This window comes from Patella vulgata, chromosome 7 (genome assembly GCF_932274485.2).
Source record: "Patella vulgata chromosome 7, xgPatVulg1.2, whole genome shotgun sequence".
NCBI classification, from domain to species: Eukaryota; Metazoa; Mollusca; class Gastropoda; family Patellidae; genus Patella; species Patella vulgata.
The window spans coordinates 35,110,614-35,130,447 of NC_065885.2; the positions used below are offsets into that span (position 1 = coordinate 35,110,614).

Here is a 19,834-nt window from a genome sequence, read left to right on the forward strand (position 1 = left end):
GTTGGTAATAACTAGCTAACACAACATATCTTGCCATAAATTAACGATGGCACGAATCTTTGAATTATTAAATATTTCTTCGAGGTTAATGAGTTCATCTAAGTACTAACCTGAAAACTTATTTATATATATTTCTTATCACCTAGAAAAATAAAATTATGGACGGGGGAGTTATAAGTAAGCCCACAATTAGAATCCCGACGCCGATAAACACCTACAAGATCAATTTGAATTTCTTATGACCACATGAGTAAGTAAGTTCGAGAAGACCGCGTGATAAAATACACCAATTAAAAATTACGTTAATTTACTTGATGTAAAATCTTACCTTATACACAGCCAAATGATTATCTTTAAATTGGGATGGTTTCATCTTAGCAAGAACTTCTTCCAGTTGCGATAAAGATTCTTTACTCCTGGCTTTCATCTGGAAGAAAACAATTGTGCCAGTCTAATATAATGGTGTGATAATCTGCCAACCACTAAGATAATTAAAGTTTCTTAAATTAACCATTTTTAGATCAACTAGCTAGTAATTCGTTAACATGTCATCACTTTTCAGGCCACCATTGGGTAACGACTAACGACGTTAATCCCATCTATTGTTTTTGTTAATTTATTATATGTTTAATCCTTTATGCATTGTTCATCTATCGATATGTCAGTTTTAATTACAACATTTACTTTTATCCTAAGGGCAAAATTATTCATGCTAATGATTTTTTGCTTTCGTATTTTTTTATCGCGTTACTGCTTGTTATTGGGAAGGTAAGAAAATTTTGTAATTGCATTTTAATCAAAATTTCCGATTCTCTATGAAGGTTCAAGACAGACCTTTATTCATGTTCTTGCCAGATCTGATGGTAAAATCCCCCATGAGTCATTTCGTGTTTACTTAAATATGAATACACAACACGAAACATTGCTCAAGTGGGCGAACACTATTTTGGAATCCTAAAATTGTTTATGGCAACCGTTTCTGCATTCTATTAATCTAATAATACCATGTTGACCAGTTGAGTACCTTTTATAGTTCATGCATATATTCATATACAGGTCGTCTGCTAGAAAATCACAGCGGATAAACAATGCAATATAAATGTATGAGATATCTAATAAATATTCCGCTATTTTTGTAGCAGACGATAAAACGAAGAATCTCGTTAAGATTTCGCAAGCTGGCATGCTTGCTTAAAACAAACGTAGCAAACGATAGCAGTTCGGCATCTTTTACCCTTTTGTTCATCCCCAGTATTTAGTTCACGATCAGCAGTGCACTTATTCGAACTTAAAAATTGAAACCAACAGACAGAATGATAAAGAGGGGAAAGTGATGACACGCTATTCTTGGCGTTTTTGCGCTAAGTTCGAATAATAAAATCAGACAATACCACCGTTTCGTGTCTTTCTTTTTTATAAAGTAAACTAGTATGTTAAGGAATGTGTGTTCTGTTTGAATTTAATCTGATAAATGACGCTAAAGCTTTGTTCTCGACGGAAAGTGTTAGATGATTATCCAGTAAACAATAATCTAAACAATATGATTGCTACCGGTTTATATCTGCAAAGATACCGGGGTTCAAAAAGAAAATGATTTGACATCGCAGTGGGCCATTTCCTTTATTGCATCTTAATATTCATAGCATTCTTTAAATATAAACAGCATTGAAGGTTATCTAGTATATCTCTATATAATAATATATCATTAAATACTGATTATGTCAAAATACTTATTGAGTTATATGATTCTACCACGACAACAATTTAATGGACAAATCTATTATTGGCTTTCATTCATAAAATGAGTTGGACCACCGGTTGTTTTGAACTTAGCATTCATCTCAAAGGGACTGTTTAAAGTCAATGGCACATTTATCTTGTTCCCGTGGGTACAACGCCCATTCATCATTCTTCAACTTAGATTAACATCACGATCATACAACCTTCGCCAATTATCTACCCTTGATAAATTAGACTAGATGCAAACCAAACCGTCACTCCAACATGTTCTCAGACAATTTGTATCCAGTCGTATTGATGCCAATGTATACACACTTCAACTTTAATTATTTTGATTTTTTATAGTTTCTTAGCAAATCAGCTCGAAAAAAAAACAGTATTGCCAGCCAAGATAGCATATGACCGTCAGTCAGCGGATATTTTTCCTGTGTCGCAAGATTATTTTTGTACTTGCCATTTATTACAGAACAAATTGAAGCCTTTTTTTATTGGCCGAAAGTGAAATAGTAAATGAGAATGAAAAGTGATATTGTGAGACATAAAATATAATATTTACGGGGATAATAAAGTACGATAAAGAAAACGATGGTAATGCCGATATTATATTGCTGCGATGTTTGTAAAGGCGCAGACCATTAACAACAATCACGTTTTTAAAAACAATAACAACAACCCCACCCCCCCAAAACAGAACAGAACAGAACAGTAACAAAGACCCACCCACCCACCCAATCTATAATTTTCTGATATGACTATACGCAGTAATAATGTACTCTCATAAATCTTAATAAAGGCTTTGCCCAATAACCACACAATATTGGAATATGTATCAATCATATAACTTTTATGTTACATTGTTAAAAGGGCAACAAAATGGAGTGAACCCTCATATTTCGTCCGTAAACCCTCCCGCCGACGCAAGACCATATTCCCAATAGCCCATAAATCAAGCCACGACCCATGTGTACTGAGTGGCGAGGAGTCTGAACCTGTTTAAATAACAAAACACTTGAGAGTTACGTTAGTCACGTACTTTGATTTTAAAAGGAAATGCACAGACAATGTAGTATCTGCTGCGATAGAAAAGTAATGTTTCATGCTAAAACCGTGGATGATAAATAGCACTTTATCTTCTAGTCTTATTTAAAGTATTTTCCGACAAGTCTAAAATATCCCAATAGGTGCAATTCTTTTCAGATGCGTATGTTGGTGTAAAAATGTTCTGATTTGGGATAAAATGTCACTTTTATTGCTTTATTGCGTGGAGCCTTCATAATAAGAAGCTTTATTGTCGATCACTGGGCTTTCACACGACCAATTATGTGCTATTTTACAGTTTCTAAGGATTCCATCCAGACGGATTAGATATAGCGCGGCATTAAAGCGATAATCCAATTTGCCAGGAACAAGCTGATAGAGTAGACACAGATGCCAATAGATTTCATAAAAGCCTCTTACCAATTTTAATAAGGAAAATGGCTGCCGACCTTTCTTATTTGGATCTGAAAGGAGAAATAAGATACATATGGTCAAATAATCATATACTGACGAATGCCGTTAACCAAGTTAAAATAATAACAAACAATACCCAAACCACTCAATGTATTTGATAGACTGTTGTATTTTTTTCTGGAAATGAAATGAAAATGGGTTTAGCGTTCCACTTTTCTGCACCACTTTTTTCTGGAGGTAGAGGGGTTATATGGCGGCTAACATGACATATATCATTTGTTTATTTACATAATACAGAACAATTGTTTATATACATGATACAGATCATCTGTTTATATACATGATACAGATCATCTGTTTTTATACATGTTACAGATCATCTGTTTATATACATGATACAGATCATCTGTTTATTTACATATTACATACCACCATACAGATCATCATTGTATTATACTTAGCATAGATCATCTGTTTATTTACATGATACAGGTCCCCTGTTTACAGATCGCAAACAGTCATTTTGCTGCAATCTGTTGTCTTTTAACTACTCGCCATCCTTTAAAGATGAACTCCGTTTGAAGCCCGATAAGCATGTTTCCCGTTTGAATTCAACAAAAATAAGGAATGAAAAGTGTTTTTATTTAGAAGCTATCGTTCAGACGCCGACATTTGATTGCAAGAGCTTCAAGATGGCCGCATAAATCAATAGTAAATAATCTGAACTGTAGCATTTATCCATTTAATCATTTCTCGACTAATATTCGTTTTGGAAACGCCTACACTTTCTGTATTGCCGTTAATGCTGGGATTCTTTGGCTTTTAACTTTATTATTGTAACAAAATGTTTATATCCCGTATTTATATGTCAATATCAATTATGTACCGAGATGTCTTGACAACGCACCACTTTTATAAATGGGTGATATTCTGAATGTAACAACAATCTTTCATTGATTACCAGTCACTTTAATGACACCATGGGCATGAAGGAAGAAGATTAGACGGATCTTTAAAGGAGTATATACTAAGACGTAACGCATCATATATAAATATTATATCTGTGTGTGCGTGTGTATGTGTGCGTGTGTGTGCGCGTGGGTGTGTGTGTGTGTGAGGCGCACTTTAATGATGTTTTCAAGAGCGCGCATACGTACCACACAAAATCTGGTACAGACATGGGGTGTAAGATGTAAGTTTTAAAAGCAAGGGCCAGTAAGCCTACATTTCCTACAGTTATGCCAAGGTTGGAGCCTGGGTACAGAGAACGCGCCATTGCATTAATTCAACAGTAATCCGTCGCCCGAAGGTTGGGTGCTATCACACCATCCTTCTGCGACTAACCGATCGTTTCCAGCAGACAGGGTCCACTAGACAACGCCTAGACAGGACCGGCCCATTAATCCGGCAACATCTGGTTGATTGCACGATATCATCTGCCCCTACCGCTGCTACTTACTGTGTTGGGTTCACATGAGTTCAGCAATGCTGACACTGTTCGACGCAAACTATGCTCTACCAGACTGTGTGCCAGACGACCTTATCCTGGACTAATTTTGACTCAACCACATCACTGTTTCGGCCATGGCTTCCTCTGTTCTCATGAATTCAGATTCCATCTGATTAACGCTAGCAGGAGGGTGCGAGTGTTGCGTTAGGGGAGGAGGAAGTGCAATTGCTTGGGGAGGCATTAGCTACCATGTAAGGACAGAGTCTGCATGAACGCCTGGGACCTCAGGTACAATGTTTTGATACGTCACATTGTGCAACTTTTCGGTTGTCATCAAGCGTCTGCATTAACTAAAATAACGTAGCAGTGCTCGAATTACCACCCCTCTCTCCTGATCTCTCACAAATCGAGCATTTGTGGGACAGTACTGGACGTTGTCTCTACCAGGGTCTCCAACAGCAACATTAATTATCTCCTCTATGTGGCTGCCAAGTGCTTAGGGTGGATACACAAGTTACTTTCTTGTCAGCACTTTCAGTCTAATCCGTTGCGCGTTTTCATTGTGTCTCAGTATATAATCTACATGTATATCATATTTTTAAAAGCAGTCTTAATCATCGATCACTATTAAGGTGTCTGTCTCTTTTTTCAATTCAATAATTACACCCCAGAAACTACTTGTTACAGTCGGGAAACCCCTACGAGATATTTGAGGTTAATCTAGTATTGAACCTGAGAAAATTATCTGTCCTATCACATCCCAAAGCCATTAAATAGCAATTAAATTTAGAAAAAATATAAATATCCATTAAAATGAGTAAAAACTGTTCGCGCTAAACTAGAATAACAATCAAGGTTGAAAAATGTAAGTTAGTAATTCAGTTTCTTTGACATATAAGTTTGTTGTTTATTGCTTGCAATGTCTGTGTAGTTTGTGTGTCTTGTCCGCAAGTTTGTCTTATGGTTTTTGTTTGTGTGTGGTGCGTTCCTCTTGCATGAAATAACATAATCTCTGTACCCTTAAAGAAAACCGATTGTCATTTGGGGGATTTTAACATCTTGCGTCACCGCAGCCACATTGGAATTGTGACGTCATATCAAATATCGAAATTTATCAATGCGTAAAAGTCCAAGGAACATGCATGTGAAGTTCCATTTCGATCGTGTATGAATTGGCGGAGCCTTAGGCTTTTTTTCGAAGAGCATCACCATCAAGAAGAAGAAGAACAACAACAACAATTCCTGGTAAAAAACAAATTGCTCAATTCCGTTCAGCATTTTGCAGATGACATAAACGAGCCAAAGCCACCTATAAACATTAGTTAGAATCATCTTCTGAGGGACCTCTTTTCAATACGATTGAATCCAAGCCATGAGAATATATACTGCTGATATTTTAGTTTGGGGTCCTTAATTAAATTTAAATAATCTATTACATTTTAGTGTGGACTGAGTCATGAAAATTAGATATGATCAGCGGCTTTAGTGTCGTTCATGGAATCTGTCTTAATCTGACCTAATAAATATATCTTATTATTTACCCTGACGCCGGATTTAGTTATTATTATATATAATATGATAAACGATATCAGAATTTTTCTTTTTTGAACACTGGATAATGGATATAGTTCTGAGAGTAAATAAGTAAGACGTATTTATATTACAGAGGTGGTGGTGTCTTTTCTGCGAGGGTTCATTGAAGAATGATCTTTGGGGAATACGTTTATATTTTCGGGATTCTTTTTTTATAAAACAAAATAGCATCGATTCAGTATATATGCAAATAAATGGAATGGGGTTTGAGATCTTGTCGACAATTTTCTTACGACATTTTGAGACTAATATATGACACTTTACATTTCATGGTTACGTGTGCACTGTTAGTTAATTAGTCTCCTTTTCTTTCAATTCCAACTACACCGGGATCATTTACGTACACTAACAAATTCTACATGGTTCTCGATTTTCGTCCATTCCTAATTATAAAATTTAACTACGTCTTTTTTGCTCAAACCGGTGTCAACCCCAATAAGTGGGAACAAGTCTTGAAAATGTTCCAAGTTATTCTCTACCTACATCGGGATTCCAATTCTGATTATTTTGATTAAAATTGTTTGTCTAAGTATTTCTATGACGGATGTTTTAAATACATTTGGAAGGTGTGATAAATCAACTTTTGTTATTGGTATGAAAATTAACCCTTTGTCAAATAAGTCCTGACCCAAAATATAGGATTTCGACTGAAAAGAAATATTTTGTTCAGATAATCGTTTTTTGTTTGGTATATAGATCTCCTAATCAATCTGAATAGAAATAACCCCGGGGACTGGGGGTGGAATACAGATAAAAGACAAGGTAATTACATCTGGGAGCCCAGTAAAAGAGCAAATCGAAGCATTATGTAAACAGAGTTGTACCACGAAAGCAAGAACACACTGACACGCATCGCCATCCCTAAAAGGTTTTCACGGCTTAATCGAAGTTTTACTTGTCTGCGATATTATGCTAGCTGGAAGCGGACCATAACCCCCATCTAGTATTAATTAATAGTTCGCATTTCATAGGATTATCAGATTTTCATTTGTGATGAAATAAAGTGATTAAAAGTTTAACTACAACTAAAATAGTCTCCCAGAGAAGAAACAGAAATTATGTAGTAGGACGCACAGAATACGACCAATACTGTGAGCAGATATTTCCAAAATTTGTGTGAGCTAATAAACGACCAAATAATCAATCTCGAAATTTCCATCTTACGGTACAGTGCAATCAAATAATCGATAATCTTAAACCCCATACGAATTGTCCTCAAGATTTTTTTCGACCTTTATCTTCAAGAGTTCAAAATACTCATTTCATTAAATCTTTAAATTGATGTAATTTATGCTAAGCTATTGTTCTATACGTCTTGACTGGTGTCGTGCACAAACCAGGTCATGTTCAGAATTCCTAACCCTCATTATTTATTTATATAACAATATACGTAGAGCAACCATTGTATGTACATCGATTCAAGAACAATAAGACTCTTACCTTCGGGATTAACTGGACCTCCTGTCGTTCCATTTCGCCCTGCATAGAAATCCGCGATTGTGTTGCGTTTGATAAGCTTTTTATGGTGTTCCTGAACCAAAAGATCTCCTGGATAAATATTCATAGCGAGATCCACGGAACTTCTTCTCCGTCTAAGTCGACCAGCGATATTACTGCAAAACATTATGAAAACAAAATTAATCATCAAACACTAACAATTTCTTTTTCAAAATCAAATCCCCTTTGGCAAGCCGAAACTTCTTTCTTGAAAACGAATTGACCAAATAAAGACATGAATCCGAATAGATCCATGTTATTATTGTTACCCTTACATCTCTGAACTAGATTAAGGATTAAGCTTAATAATAGAACCTTTCCTGTGATGTCCACAACAAACGCTAATTTCATTTCCCCTCTCACACAAAATGACCATTTATTCGATTCCTACAGTTCACTTACCCAGAACAAATGTGACTTAATCGTGACACTTCCCGTTGAGTTGTGTACGTCTTTGGGTTCTACTAAAAGACAGGTCAATATTGCCAGGCACAATTTTCCAATAATAAAATCTATTGCTAGAACGCACGGTGTTTAGTGTCGACATCTATTGAGCACCAGCGGCGAGAATCACAGAACATTTGTGTCCAATGGAAACATAGAAACTAGCAAAAAATGGTGGTAATTTATATAAAAGCGATAATGAGCCTGTATTCGCCCACCTTTTCAAGAGATACGTAAGAACTTAGATGATATAAGTAAAATATAATGAATATAATATCTACATAGCAACAATGTACAGCAGGATAACGGATATTGGTAATTACTAGTAGAGAGTTCTTGTACTTTGGCGAAAAGTAAACAGATACCCTTTAAAAACATTCCGAGTTATTTAGTAAAATACTTGACATTCAGAACAAAGAACATTGATTAACAAGCGTATTCGTCCGCGCTGCCCGCTAGACCTATTTAAATTCTATCAAATGTCAAAAGTCGATCAGGAGTTTTGTTTCTTTTAATGATTTAAATACTGCAGAAAAACTCTGATCTATATGGCGTCATTTGAACATAATTTCAAAAGCTAAAATATACACGGGAAGGCAACAGTTCGAGTTACACTATATATAAATATCGATAAGAATATCATTGTTTCAATGGCATTTAGTCGAAACGTCGCTCAGTAATTCATAGTAATTGCATTCCGTAACATTGGGTCCTGTGCATGTCGCCATTATATGTGGACTACGGGGTACTTCCTGGACAATCAATGGAGCTTGTTGGGTTTACATATTTATTTTGGAAATTCTATTTAAAGTCTTACTTTTCTGCACCAACTGGGTTAATAAAGACACGAATACGTCATGTAGTGTGTTATGATGGACATTTTGCCTGGACTGTCACGGGTTATGTTAGGGGTGCGAAATATAGGTTTTTTTTAACTATCCCAACGACTAGATACCATTTATTGCTCCCCTCCCCCTCGTTCTGCATCGCGGGGGTTTAACGTCCACTCGATACAAACTAGGTCATCTCGGGACTCACAAATGGTACAAATTTGTTTCATTAATACGTTTTGGTCAATACAATGTCGATACACTCATGTTCATAGCTTCTTGTTTTATTGAGCACGACAAAATTTACATGCAACAAAATAAATGTGTGGTTGCATTGGCGCCACTTTCTAAATCTATTGTCCATAACAAAAATATAATACAGTTACGGTGAAAATTTACATTATTAAATATACAAGGCATATAGCCCTTTAATAAGTTCAATGACGGCGTTTATTTACAGGGATTGGCAACGGGGAAGTGACGTGTTTCATGTAATATACCAATTTATTTATTGCCCACTAGATAGAGTTCAATAAATGTCAACGTATTAATTTACTAGAAATATACTCAATTATTTATGAATGAAATTTTGTGCTTTCCTTTCTAACTATTAGTATTCTAATTTCATTGCTGCACGCGATATCGTTCCATATAAAATTGAACTAAATGTATACGCGTGTACTTGTCCTATAATTAATAATGAGACCTATACATGTACATGATCAGTTTGGGAATTTGGGGGAAAGATATCAACAATCGAACACGGTGGAGTTTAACCCCTCATTAATACTTTACTAGATTATTGAAGTATTTAAGTTAGAAAGATAAGTCTGTGGGTTGGTGGGATGAGTACCCGAGACGAACCATTCAGATCCTTAAAACACCCAATCTGTACTTAAACGACTAAAATCATCCTATGTTCCCTTTAAGCACCACGATCCCGTCTTTATTTCCCTCCACATTTTAAGTGTTTTCAATAGACATTTAAAATTACCAGATAAAACGTTAACAGATATAAGGGCTCATTCCAAATCTATTTTCGTGCTACATTAGGGCAGGTAATACTGTTTGATATAAATATAATCTAATAAAAATTACAAACAAAAGCGTGAGCCAAAAGTTTCGAGTGATCCAGGTGGTCAACTTTTGAATAGTGCGATTAAATAACATTATTTTATACTTTTGAAACAATCATAAATGTTTTTATGCCGACTTCATTTTAAAATATCCAAAATAAAATATTAAAAGAATGGTGCCGAGTAAAAGTCAACCCATTTCTGATCAATGTCTACACTTCATTTAAATACAATACATCACTGAAAGCTCAACAGAAACTGGGACAATACAGCACTGAATGCTCAACGGAAACTGAGACAATACATCACTGAATGCTCAACAGAAACTGGGACAATACATCACTGAATGCTCAACGGAAACTGCATGAGAAAATACATCACTGAATGCTTAACAGAAACTGGGGCAATACAGCACTGAATGTTCAACATAAACTGAGACAACACAGCACTGAATTCTCATCAGAAACTGAGACAATACAGCAATGAATGCTTAACAGAAACTGAGACAATCTTATAGACCAAACCCCAAAAAATAATACGAAAAATATACACAATACAACCACCATGTGACAAATTACTTGCCAGAAGACAGTCAATTTAATGACAGGTGGAAAGTACATAAACATACCATGTCGCGTGCACAACATATGTCCCAACTTGTTACCATTATGCGAAAAGGGCCATAAAGTCACAACGAGATCTAGAATGCAGCGTGGATAAAAAAGATTGGAAAGTATACATGTAAAGAGAAAATACAAAGGTTAAACAATTGAGGACATTTCTGTGCAAGAGAGGTAATCACTTACTGACTCTAAACCGCACAGTCGACCTGGTCAGTCAAAATAACCGATAGAGTCAAGGAATATAGGGCACTTTTAACGATTTTATATATAATAAAAGAACAATGTAACTTTGACGACAAGGAGTTAGCAATAAGTTCTGTTGTGGGATATTTTTTCTTGGCGGGGGGAGCTAGGGCTAGTAGTACATTTGCAAAAGGAATTTTATTAATTAAAGGCACATTTTCCTAATTTAAATCTAACATTATTCTTTATGTAGCAATTTAGATTAAAACAAATAACATGGTCTTGATAGGGGTTTAGGGACACACCGATCAGCTACAATCACTGATAGGGGTGGTATTGATGCGGCTTAATGAGCCCCCAATATTAACTTTTTTCCTTCCGCAAATTAAATCCTAGAACATTTTTTTGTAAGCATTAGAAAAAATAAATAATGGTGTTTGACGTATATGTAGATAAACAATATTTCCTATTAAGTGTAAATGGGTGTGTAAAATGAGTAAAAGGGACCACTCCGCCCGGACCAGTACCCTTTTATGTAAACAATGCATGCGCCATTGAGCCAATGATTGACGCCGCTGGATGTGACGTCAGGTTTTGAAAGCAGTCATATTTTACAGAGTTATTGGAAGACTTTCGAGATACTCTGTGAAACCGATTGGTTTATAGATAGAAATGAATTAAGGTCTCTTTCAGAGTTCGATAGTCATAACGGAACGGGATGATAAAAAGGTTTGTATCAGTATTTATGTATGTGTTTTACTGTCAACGTTTTAAACAGCATTTTATCTGAACAAACACAACAACCCTTTTTCTCAAAATTGCAAATCTAACAAACGATGTAAGCTGATAGTAGATTAGGGGTCGCTTATATCATGGGACATAATTTTAGCACATAGTTTGGCAATGCACAGTGTCTAGTCGATCAGGTGAGGCGCAAAAATGAGTTACCTATACACATTGGCGTGCACGTTAAAGAACACTTGACGGTTGGAATTCGAAATAAGAGTAGGTCGGGCAAAATCACCCTTAAATAGCACACTACATGGCGTTTATACCCGTCGCTCATTAGCCTAGTCGATGCAGAACACTATTGCATTTCATTTCCTATAACAAGCTACTTACGTTGCTCCTTCCCCTTCGTCACATGAATTACTAGGTGAAACTTCCGGTGATAAAGTTGTAGGGGACACATCTCCACAATTCTACAAAAACAAAGAGAAAACATATCACGATTACGTTGTATTTAAGTGAAAAATAATATCAGGTGTGGTGCGACAGGGGTGACTTGAACTCGGTGCCATGCTTGTACCCACCTCCATACACTCTGATAAAGAGTGTTGCGCGCGATCTATTGCCATTATTAGAAAAATATATACCATATATTTGATCCGAAATAACCCAGTCTGTATCAAGGGCAAGAGCCCCCCCCCTCCCCCTCCCAACCCCCTCTCCATCTTTAGAGATTATAGTCCCTTTAAAAAAATAACCATATAAAATTCAGTTAATGGAACAAATTGTTCATGTTGACCATGGAATGGCGAGACGTGTTATTAAATAATGTTATACAACAATATATCTACACGATAAGAGAGACAAGAAAACAATTCATTAACCAGTGCTTTACAAGTAGAGGAGTGTTATTTGTTTTGGGTTAGGACTATACCAGCACTAATTTACATCAGCGACTACAATTTAATGTTATTATCTGAAATGACATTTAAAATAACTGTGCGAACACATGACTCTATTGTCATTTTACATCGATTGTGAATAATCATTGTTAACCCATTATGCGTAAACAGCTATTCAGTTATTGGAAACTGAAGTAGAATACAAATTGAATTACCTAACTTTATTGAAATATGAGCATGACATGCTATAGACATTGCAGATTTGAATAGAGATGCAAAAATACTAATTTGGATTCAACGCCATTTCAACATACCTAGGTCATGACAGCCAGCGAATTCGCAAGGCATCAAGTAATCATTTAATTGTGTCCGTTGTGTAAGGAGAGAAGGACACATTAGAAAATAATAGGATCCACACTTCTTCCGCGTTGACTCCTGTGCCATAGTATAGTCTAAATTTTCATTATCAAAAGTTTGAAGGGAAATAACTCTGTAAGTGTTCGATGTTCATGCCAGAAGGAAGTGAATTGGAATCCCCCTTGAGCATCAACCCTTTAAAAATTGGTTTGATCCCAGAAGGTTTTTAAAATCACTTTTATGATATGTACATAAAGTTTTGTGAGTATAGTTAATGGTAAGATAAGTAGATTTTAAAACTTTAAACTACATTGTCAGTTAAAATTCTGAATCTTTAATGGTCATGGCGTCCAAACATACCTCTCATGGGGAATATACGACCTTTACACAACAACAATTACTAAATGGTATTTTGATGGTCGATCGAAAAATTCATATATTCTTCCGTGGAAGAACTAATCGAAATATTCCCGATTGAAGACAGAAGCAATTATTTGTGATCAAGAACATATTTCTGGTTAAAGTTCAGAAAAATGTTTCATGAAATTGATGCAATATTTTAAATTAAGCTTTCCGCTTGATTAAACACAATTGTATTGTGCAACTTAAGCGAATGGCATGTTGACCTTCTTCTCAGCCCCACCGTTAGCTAACTACGGTAAATATGAATGTACTATTATCGTAATAACACTGAAGCCAATCAAATTCCTAGTTTGGCTATGATCCGTATTCGATAATAATAGCCCCAAATAGCGGACATAGAAGATTAGTCCGAGATGATCGGATTGATATTATCAATACAAGCTTAAAAGACACATAATTAGCTATGTTATGTCAAATAATGACTCGCTTCGTGCACGACATACGTCGGCACGTATAGCTAATTACAGCGATAGCTAGGACTTCTAAAATCTAAAGCTACATAACTGCAAAGGCTACAGATAGTTTCAAATAAACGATAGCCAACGGTAGCGGACATTAGTCCGAGATGATCGGATTAATATTAGCAATACAAGCTTAAAAGACACATAATTAGCTTCGAGCACGACATACGTATAAAGGCACGTATAGCTAATTACAACGATTTCTAGGACTTTTAAAACCTATATAACTACAAAGGCCACAGATAGATTCTTCCGCCAAATAGTTTAAATCACAGCAAAAATCACCAGCTGTATGAATTTTTCAAATAATAGAAGTTGAATCACGTGTTGTAAGATATATGAAAATGAAACGCAAAAATAAAGTATTACGCAATTCACATAAATACCAATACTGTTTGATCTACAAGACGAGGTGAGGGGTCGGACATCACTTCATATATATTTGTTCCGTGGGTTGTTTTAATTTTACGGTATAAATTCAACAATATTCCGAACAGGATTATAACATGTCAATACGCCAATCATGGACACATATGATGCCTGCTTACGACATGAACTATTGTTCCTTTAAGTCATCCAATTTGGTATTCCCGATGGCAGTTTTAAATCATAATCTTATGTTTTTGAATCAAGACGCAGGATATATTCCCTAAATTCCACCTTCTGTTCCTGAAATTCATAGATTTTATAGGAGGAAAGACGTTGGGGTACACATGTAACTTGCGACATATTGCGATTTTTGTGATAACGACCGTTTTCCTAACAAGACGCAGAATATTTTCCTTGGGCATTTTCTGAATTCCCACCTTAAATTATTACATATTATTTCATAGCTGTTTTTTATAGGATGGGGGTGGGGGGTGGGGGGTCCTGGACATTAAGGCTTTGCTGCAAAATGAAGTGTTTTTTGTGTCAGCTGTTTTATACCAAATTCGAATAAGTTCTCAATGTTCCCAAAAGTGAACTAAAATAGGAATTAATCTAGCACCACCTTCAAACACGTTCGGTGACAATAGTAATTTTTGGTTTATTAAAGAGATACCGTATATCTAAACATATTTCCCGTTTACGGATAAATTTTTATTAATTATATACATAACATTCAAATGCATAAATATCTGTATTAATATGGACTGCTTGTTTAAAATAACCCATATTTGCAAAGATATGCAATTAAAATGAGAAAAACATACAAATATTTAACGTTAATTATAATATTGGCCATAATAACCAAATTTACATAAATCTTACTTAGACTGAACTATATATATTTCATCATTTAATGAATCTAAAACTAGTATTATGCTTCTCTTAATCACTAAAAAAATCAGAGAAAGTTCTTTTCAAACAACTGGTCTTTTACTTTAATATTGAGATGAAAGACGTGCATTGAACCTTCTGTAGAGATTCCGGTTATTGGCGAAATTAAATCAGCTGTCTATTAACGACAAAAAAATCAACAGCGCCTTCCTTTCCTCTCTGTACGGCTGATTACGAATCTCGCGATAGTGGAAAGTCACTTAAGGGTAACACAATAACTTGAAGGAATAGCCATCGATTAGGTCGCACTTTGAGAAAATCCAATTTGTTGTAGAAAAACAGGTTATTACGGTAGATTTATTGTAAACTGATCAGTCCACTAGCAATCAACTGAAAAGTGAAAATGGGCTAAACCCACAGGGAACACGTGTTTAGGAAGCTTTCTAAAAGCTTGAAAAACTCGGCAAAAAGGCTCCAGGGTGGATCTGAGACATCGCCACAAAAACACTACAATTACAATCACACATTTAAAATTTTCTTAAGAGGATCTATCGAAAACGGCGAGTTGAACCAGCACAACCGCGGATACATCGAACTATCATTAGTGTGGCAACTAAATCAAGCTTGACAATAATACCTTCTTTCGGTTTCACATTCATTACAATCGCGAAAATAAAGTCGCAATTGTTCTTCCATAAGTATGTGTTATAGTATAAGTATTCTGATTCACATAATTGTCATAATCCTGATCCAATGAAACATGCAAGAAACAGGAGCAGGCTAGTATGTATGAACCTATACACGATGTAGTTATTCTGGCCTCACTCCGACTGGATGTCAAATCCAATCAAGACAGCTGTAATTGGGTACCGGAAGTACAGTGTTGGGTAAATGCTTCTTGCGAGGAAAAATTAGTAGGAAAAAATGAAATAATAAAGTATCAGTTACCGACATACCTCCCGGGCCGGATACAAGACATTAAATTTAAGTTATCGTTTTATACTCTATACGAAACCACGATATCATTCAAGATGCCATGACAAAAATCGTCTCCCTAATCGTATACTGTTAGTTATACATATTATTAAACCTAATTCATACACAGATTGACACCCCCACCCCTTACCCCGCCACCATTCGAAAAAGGGTCGATTACAGTGTTACATCAATTAAACAAGAGTCCCTCATTATTTTTGTCTACTTAGTTAGGGCTACGTATTTTAAGAAATTAATAAACAAACAAAATTTGTGTACTTTTTTATAACGAAGTTTTATTGTTACGGAATTGGTGAAATGAGCGGCTAACAGTAACACAACCGAAACTCGAAACTTCGAGTACGGATTTATTACATGCTATTGATATGGCAATTCGCTCTATGCTAATTTGCTATAATGCTGGAAGTTCTACATAGTACATACTTAGATATACCAGAAACTGTGAACCCCGTAAGAGATTACATCATAAGTATAATATCGTGTATAATATTTTGCATTGATATTAATTTGCGACATGATCAGACTGGTGCTAACAATGTTAATGTAGTTTACTCGGTCTGTGCTAATTTGATAATGACGGTAGTTTCCCATGTCTGAATATATCGGAAGCTTTCAACTCGATGGAAGGTTATAACATAAACCTACTTTTAGTAAAAACTAAAACGAATTATATGGTCTTATAAGATATTCCGCATTGATAATACATTTCATTTTGACCCGGCTAATGCTAAACGATTTCCAATAATTAAGAATTTTATCCGATCGCAATTTCAAATTGAACGCTTATCAAAGAGACAGTGATTGCATTTAAATTGACCTGAAGTAGTCTGTTCTTTATTCATTACGTGACCGAACTTAAGAATGAAAGCGGTTATAATTTCAAATAAACATTTATGCTATAAGAAAGGAGTCTTTCTGCGGATAGAGTCGTTCCATAATAATAATAATACCCCTATAATGTTATGGGAGTGTTTCCTCAAAGGTAATTTTCTGTTGTCATCTGTGCACAGCATAAGTCTTAAAGTGTTTTTTTTTTTGACAAATCAGTTGACTTAATTGAATGCGACACGCGATTAGAAAATCAAGGGGTGGAGTTTTTTAAAGTAGAAAAAGCTGTTACTACACTATCTCACAAAAAGCAACATCTGTGCCGATTTAAAGGTTAATGTAAAGCTCTATACCTTTTTGGTATAGCTGCTCTGCAATCCATGACAATTTGCAAAACTTGCGGAAGGATTTGGGTTAATCAGCATTGGAATATCACCGCTTTTTCATATAAACCAAATTTTTTCTAATAAAAACAATATGTGTACGTTAATTTCTACATCGCATTTATAGTAAAGTTGAAATAACAATGATCCTAGTTAATCATGTGAACTTCCCAAAATAAATGAAACTGGTTTCCAGGAATTCAAGAATGAGTTAGCACTGTTCCATGTACGAAACCTGCCACTAGTTATTGTTCTTGTTATCTAGGTATCGTTTATTTAGATACGGTTTTGTTTACTAAAGAAGAACTACGAAGAATTATAATAGTTTTTCCTTTCCGAACCGCCCCACCCCCTCACGTAACACCCACAGCCCCCGCACCATCACACATCCTCGCATATCAAAAGAATGTGTTTAAACAAAATAGCTGTTTTTATAACTGTTAAGTGCTTTAGCATCTCTAGAGGGGTAGAATGCTTCAAGTATATTGACGTAACTGTTAAATATCACGAAAGAAATCACTTTAAGCGAAACATCATCCCAGTTCCGTACCAATATTGATCAATGTAAAACACATTAATACGGCGGACTACCTTGCTAAATGTTAAGCGAAAAAAAGCAAAAATTAAAAAAAAAACATTGATCGTCAAAAGAGAGTTAAAACAACGTTTAATTTCCGAAGGACTTGAGGATTATATTAAAATGTGTTGTTTAGAATACAGGTATTGAAATTCTATTGTTCGCTATCTTAATCCGCAATAATCTGAAAGAAATGAAATGAAATGGGGTTTAACGTCCTACGCTTGTCCTCGCCAACTGGGCTAATAAAGTCGGACATGCGTCAGAGAGAGAGTGAGAGAGAGAGAGAGATAGAGATAGAGAGAGGGGTGTTAACGTTCAGTCGACACAAATTTTCGGGACTAACATGTGGTTTAATTTCATCTCAATGATTCGCATGCGCGTAGGGGTCTTTAGCAGTTGGGGGTAACCGGCGGAACCTGAGAAAACCCACGAGGTTGGACAGGCGACCATAGTCTTTGTACAATCGGGAAATCGAAACAGCGCCACTTGACTGAATCACATACCTTATGATCCAACCACTCGGCCAACGCATTTGAATTTGTTGTTACAGTTCGTCGCCATGTTTTCTACTGCCCTTTCTTACAATGTTACGGAAGATGCAAAAAAACTTCTAAAAACGGAAGAAGCCGAATCGAACAGTCAGAAAAAGTATTCTGTAGCAGCGGAAGAGGTCAAATCCAACGTGTCATTACCAGCGCCCTACCCACTGAGTCATCGCGGCTCCCTTATCCTACAGTCTAGGAAGTATACAATGCAGCAAGAATTCCATACAAGTGCATTTCGATATTAATAAGAGAGTTAAATGTCTTCGGCAAATATAAGATTAGGTATAAAACAAAACAATATACAAACAAAACAAAACAAGCGACAAACTAACAGATGAACAAGTTTCCAGACACGAAAAACGCCATTTGACCCTATGTATAGTCTGCAGCGACTTGAAAAAGACTAACTGGCTCTGGCGTTTTTTTTTCGAAAACGACATCCCTGTTAAACCCAAAGGTGATAGGAACGGCAAATGTACACAAAAGTCTTCGTTTCTAGACGGGGGGGTAACAATGGACAAATTATATTATATATGCCGGAAATACTGGAATCAATCGACTGTAACATCAACGTAACAAATAACATGATAGATCATTTCTTTAATAATAATATGTGCTATGGACTGCACATAACTTCAGTCTGCGTGTAGTCTCGGTCACCCAGAACATTCTAGTCTTCAACGTATGGAAGGTCGGAGACCGTTGTTAATATTTGACGAAAAGTTCCATTGCCCATGCGTAACCAGGAGTTTTTTTTTAATGTGGTTTGATTATCCAGTACTATTTAGCCAAGTCAAGTAAGAGTTGCACCCCTTCCCGAAATAAATCCCATAATTCATACATTATTATAAAAATACATGAATCGTGACGACGAATTAGGATTTATTTTAAAAAAACCCCATATATATGGCCCATAAAGAGAGAAATTTTACAATAAAATTTTTATAAGAGTGTTGGATATTAAACTGGCAATGCAAATGGATTTTCTGAAATAGCAACATTCTTAAATTCATTTCATGGGCGTCGACATCTTATTTTAGGACTAGTTACCTCCCTTAGACTTTGTTCATGATAATGTAAAAGCCTGGATAATTTAGCCAATGAGCTATTATTCGTAGAATATTTTTCTGGATAATAGAGACTAGTCTGCGTGGAGTTTGCCAATCTGAGTTACAGAACTTAGAATAAACGTATAATTCCTGATCGATCAAATCAGACAATTTGGATTTACATTTATGAATACGATTGCAATTATGACGGAATCAACAACACATTTTGTCCAACTCGTTCTGATTAAAATACAGATCTATACTACGTTTCGTTTTTTTATACCTATTCGATGGTTTCCACTTGAGAAGACAAGTAAAACGAAATTTTGAAAAATAATCAGATTGTGTCCAGGTTTGGTCATATTTATGGAGCGTATTTTGCGAATCATATATTGATTTCAGATAAAATTTATTGAACGTTGGCTTAATGCTT

General features: G+C 35.6%; 1 protein-coding gene across 5 annotated transcripts in view; it reads right to left on the bottom strand.

The window, feature by feature from the left end:
- The window catches only part of LOC126827477 (pleckstrin homology domain-containing family G member 7), a 187,811-nt gene that overhangs the window by 15,387 nt on the left and 152,590 nt on the right, over positions 1-19,834 (bottom strand). For all 5 annotated transcript variants that reach the window (XM_050556841.2, XM_050556839.2, XM_050556844.2 and 2 more), the window contains 4 exons: positions 12,011-12,090; positions 7,676-7,848; positions 3,199-3,242; positions 329-427 (listed from right to left, as the gene is read on the bottom strand). In XM_050556841.2, the coding sequence (XP_050412798.2) occupies positions 329-427; positions 3,199-3,242; positions 7,676-7,848; positions 12,011-12,090 (396 nt within the window). The remainder of the gene's footprint in view (positions 1-328; positions 428-3,198; positions 3,243-7,675; positions 7,849-12,010; positions 12,091-19,834) is intronic.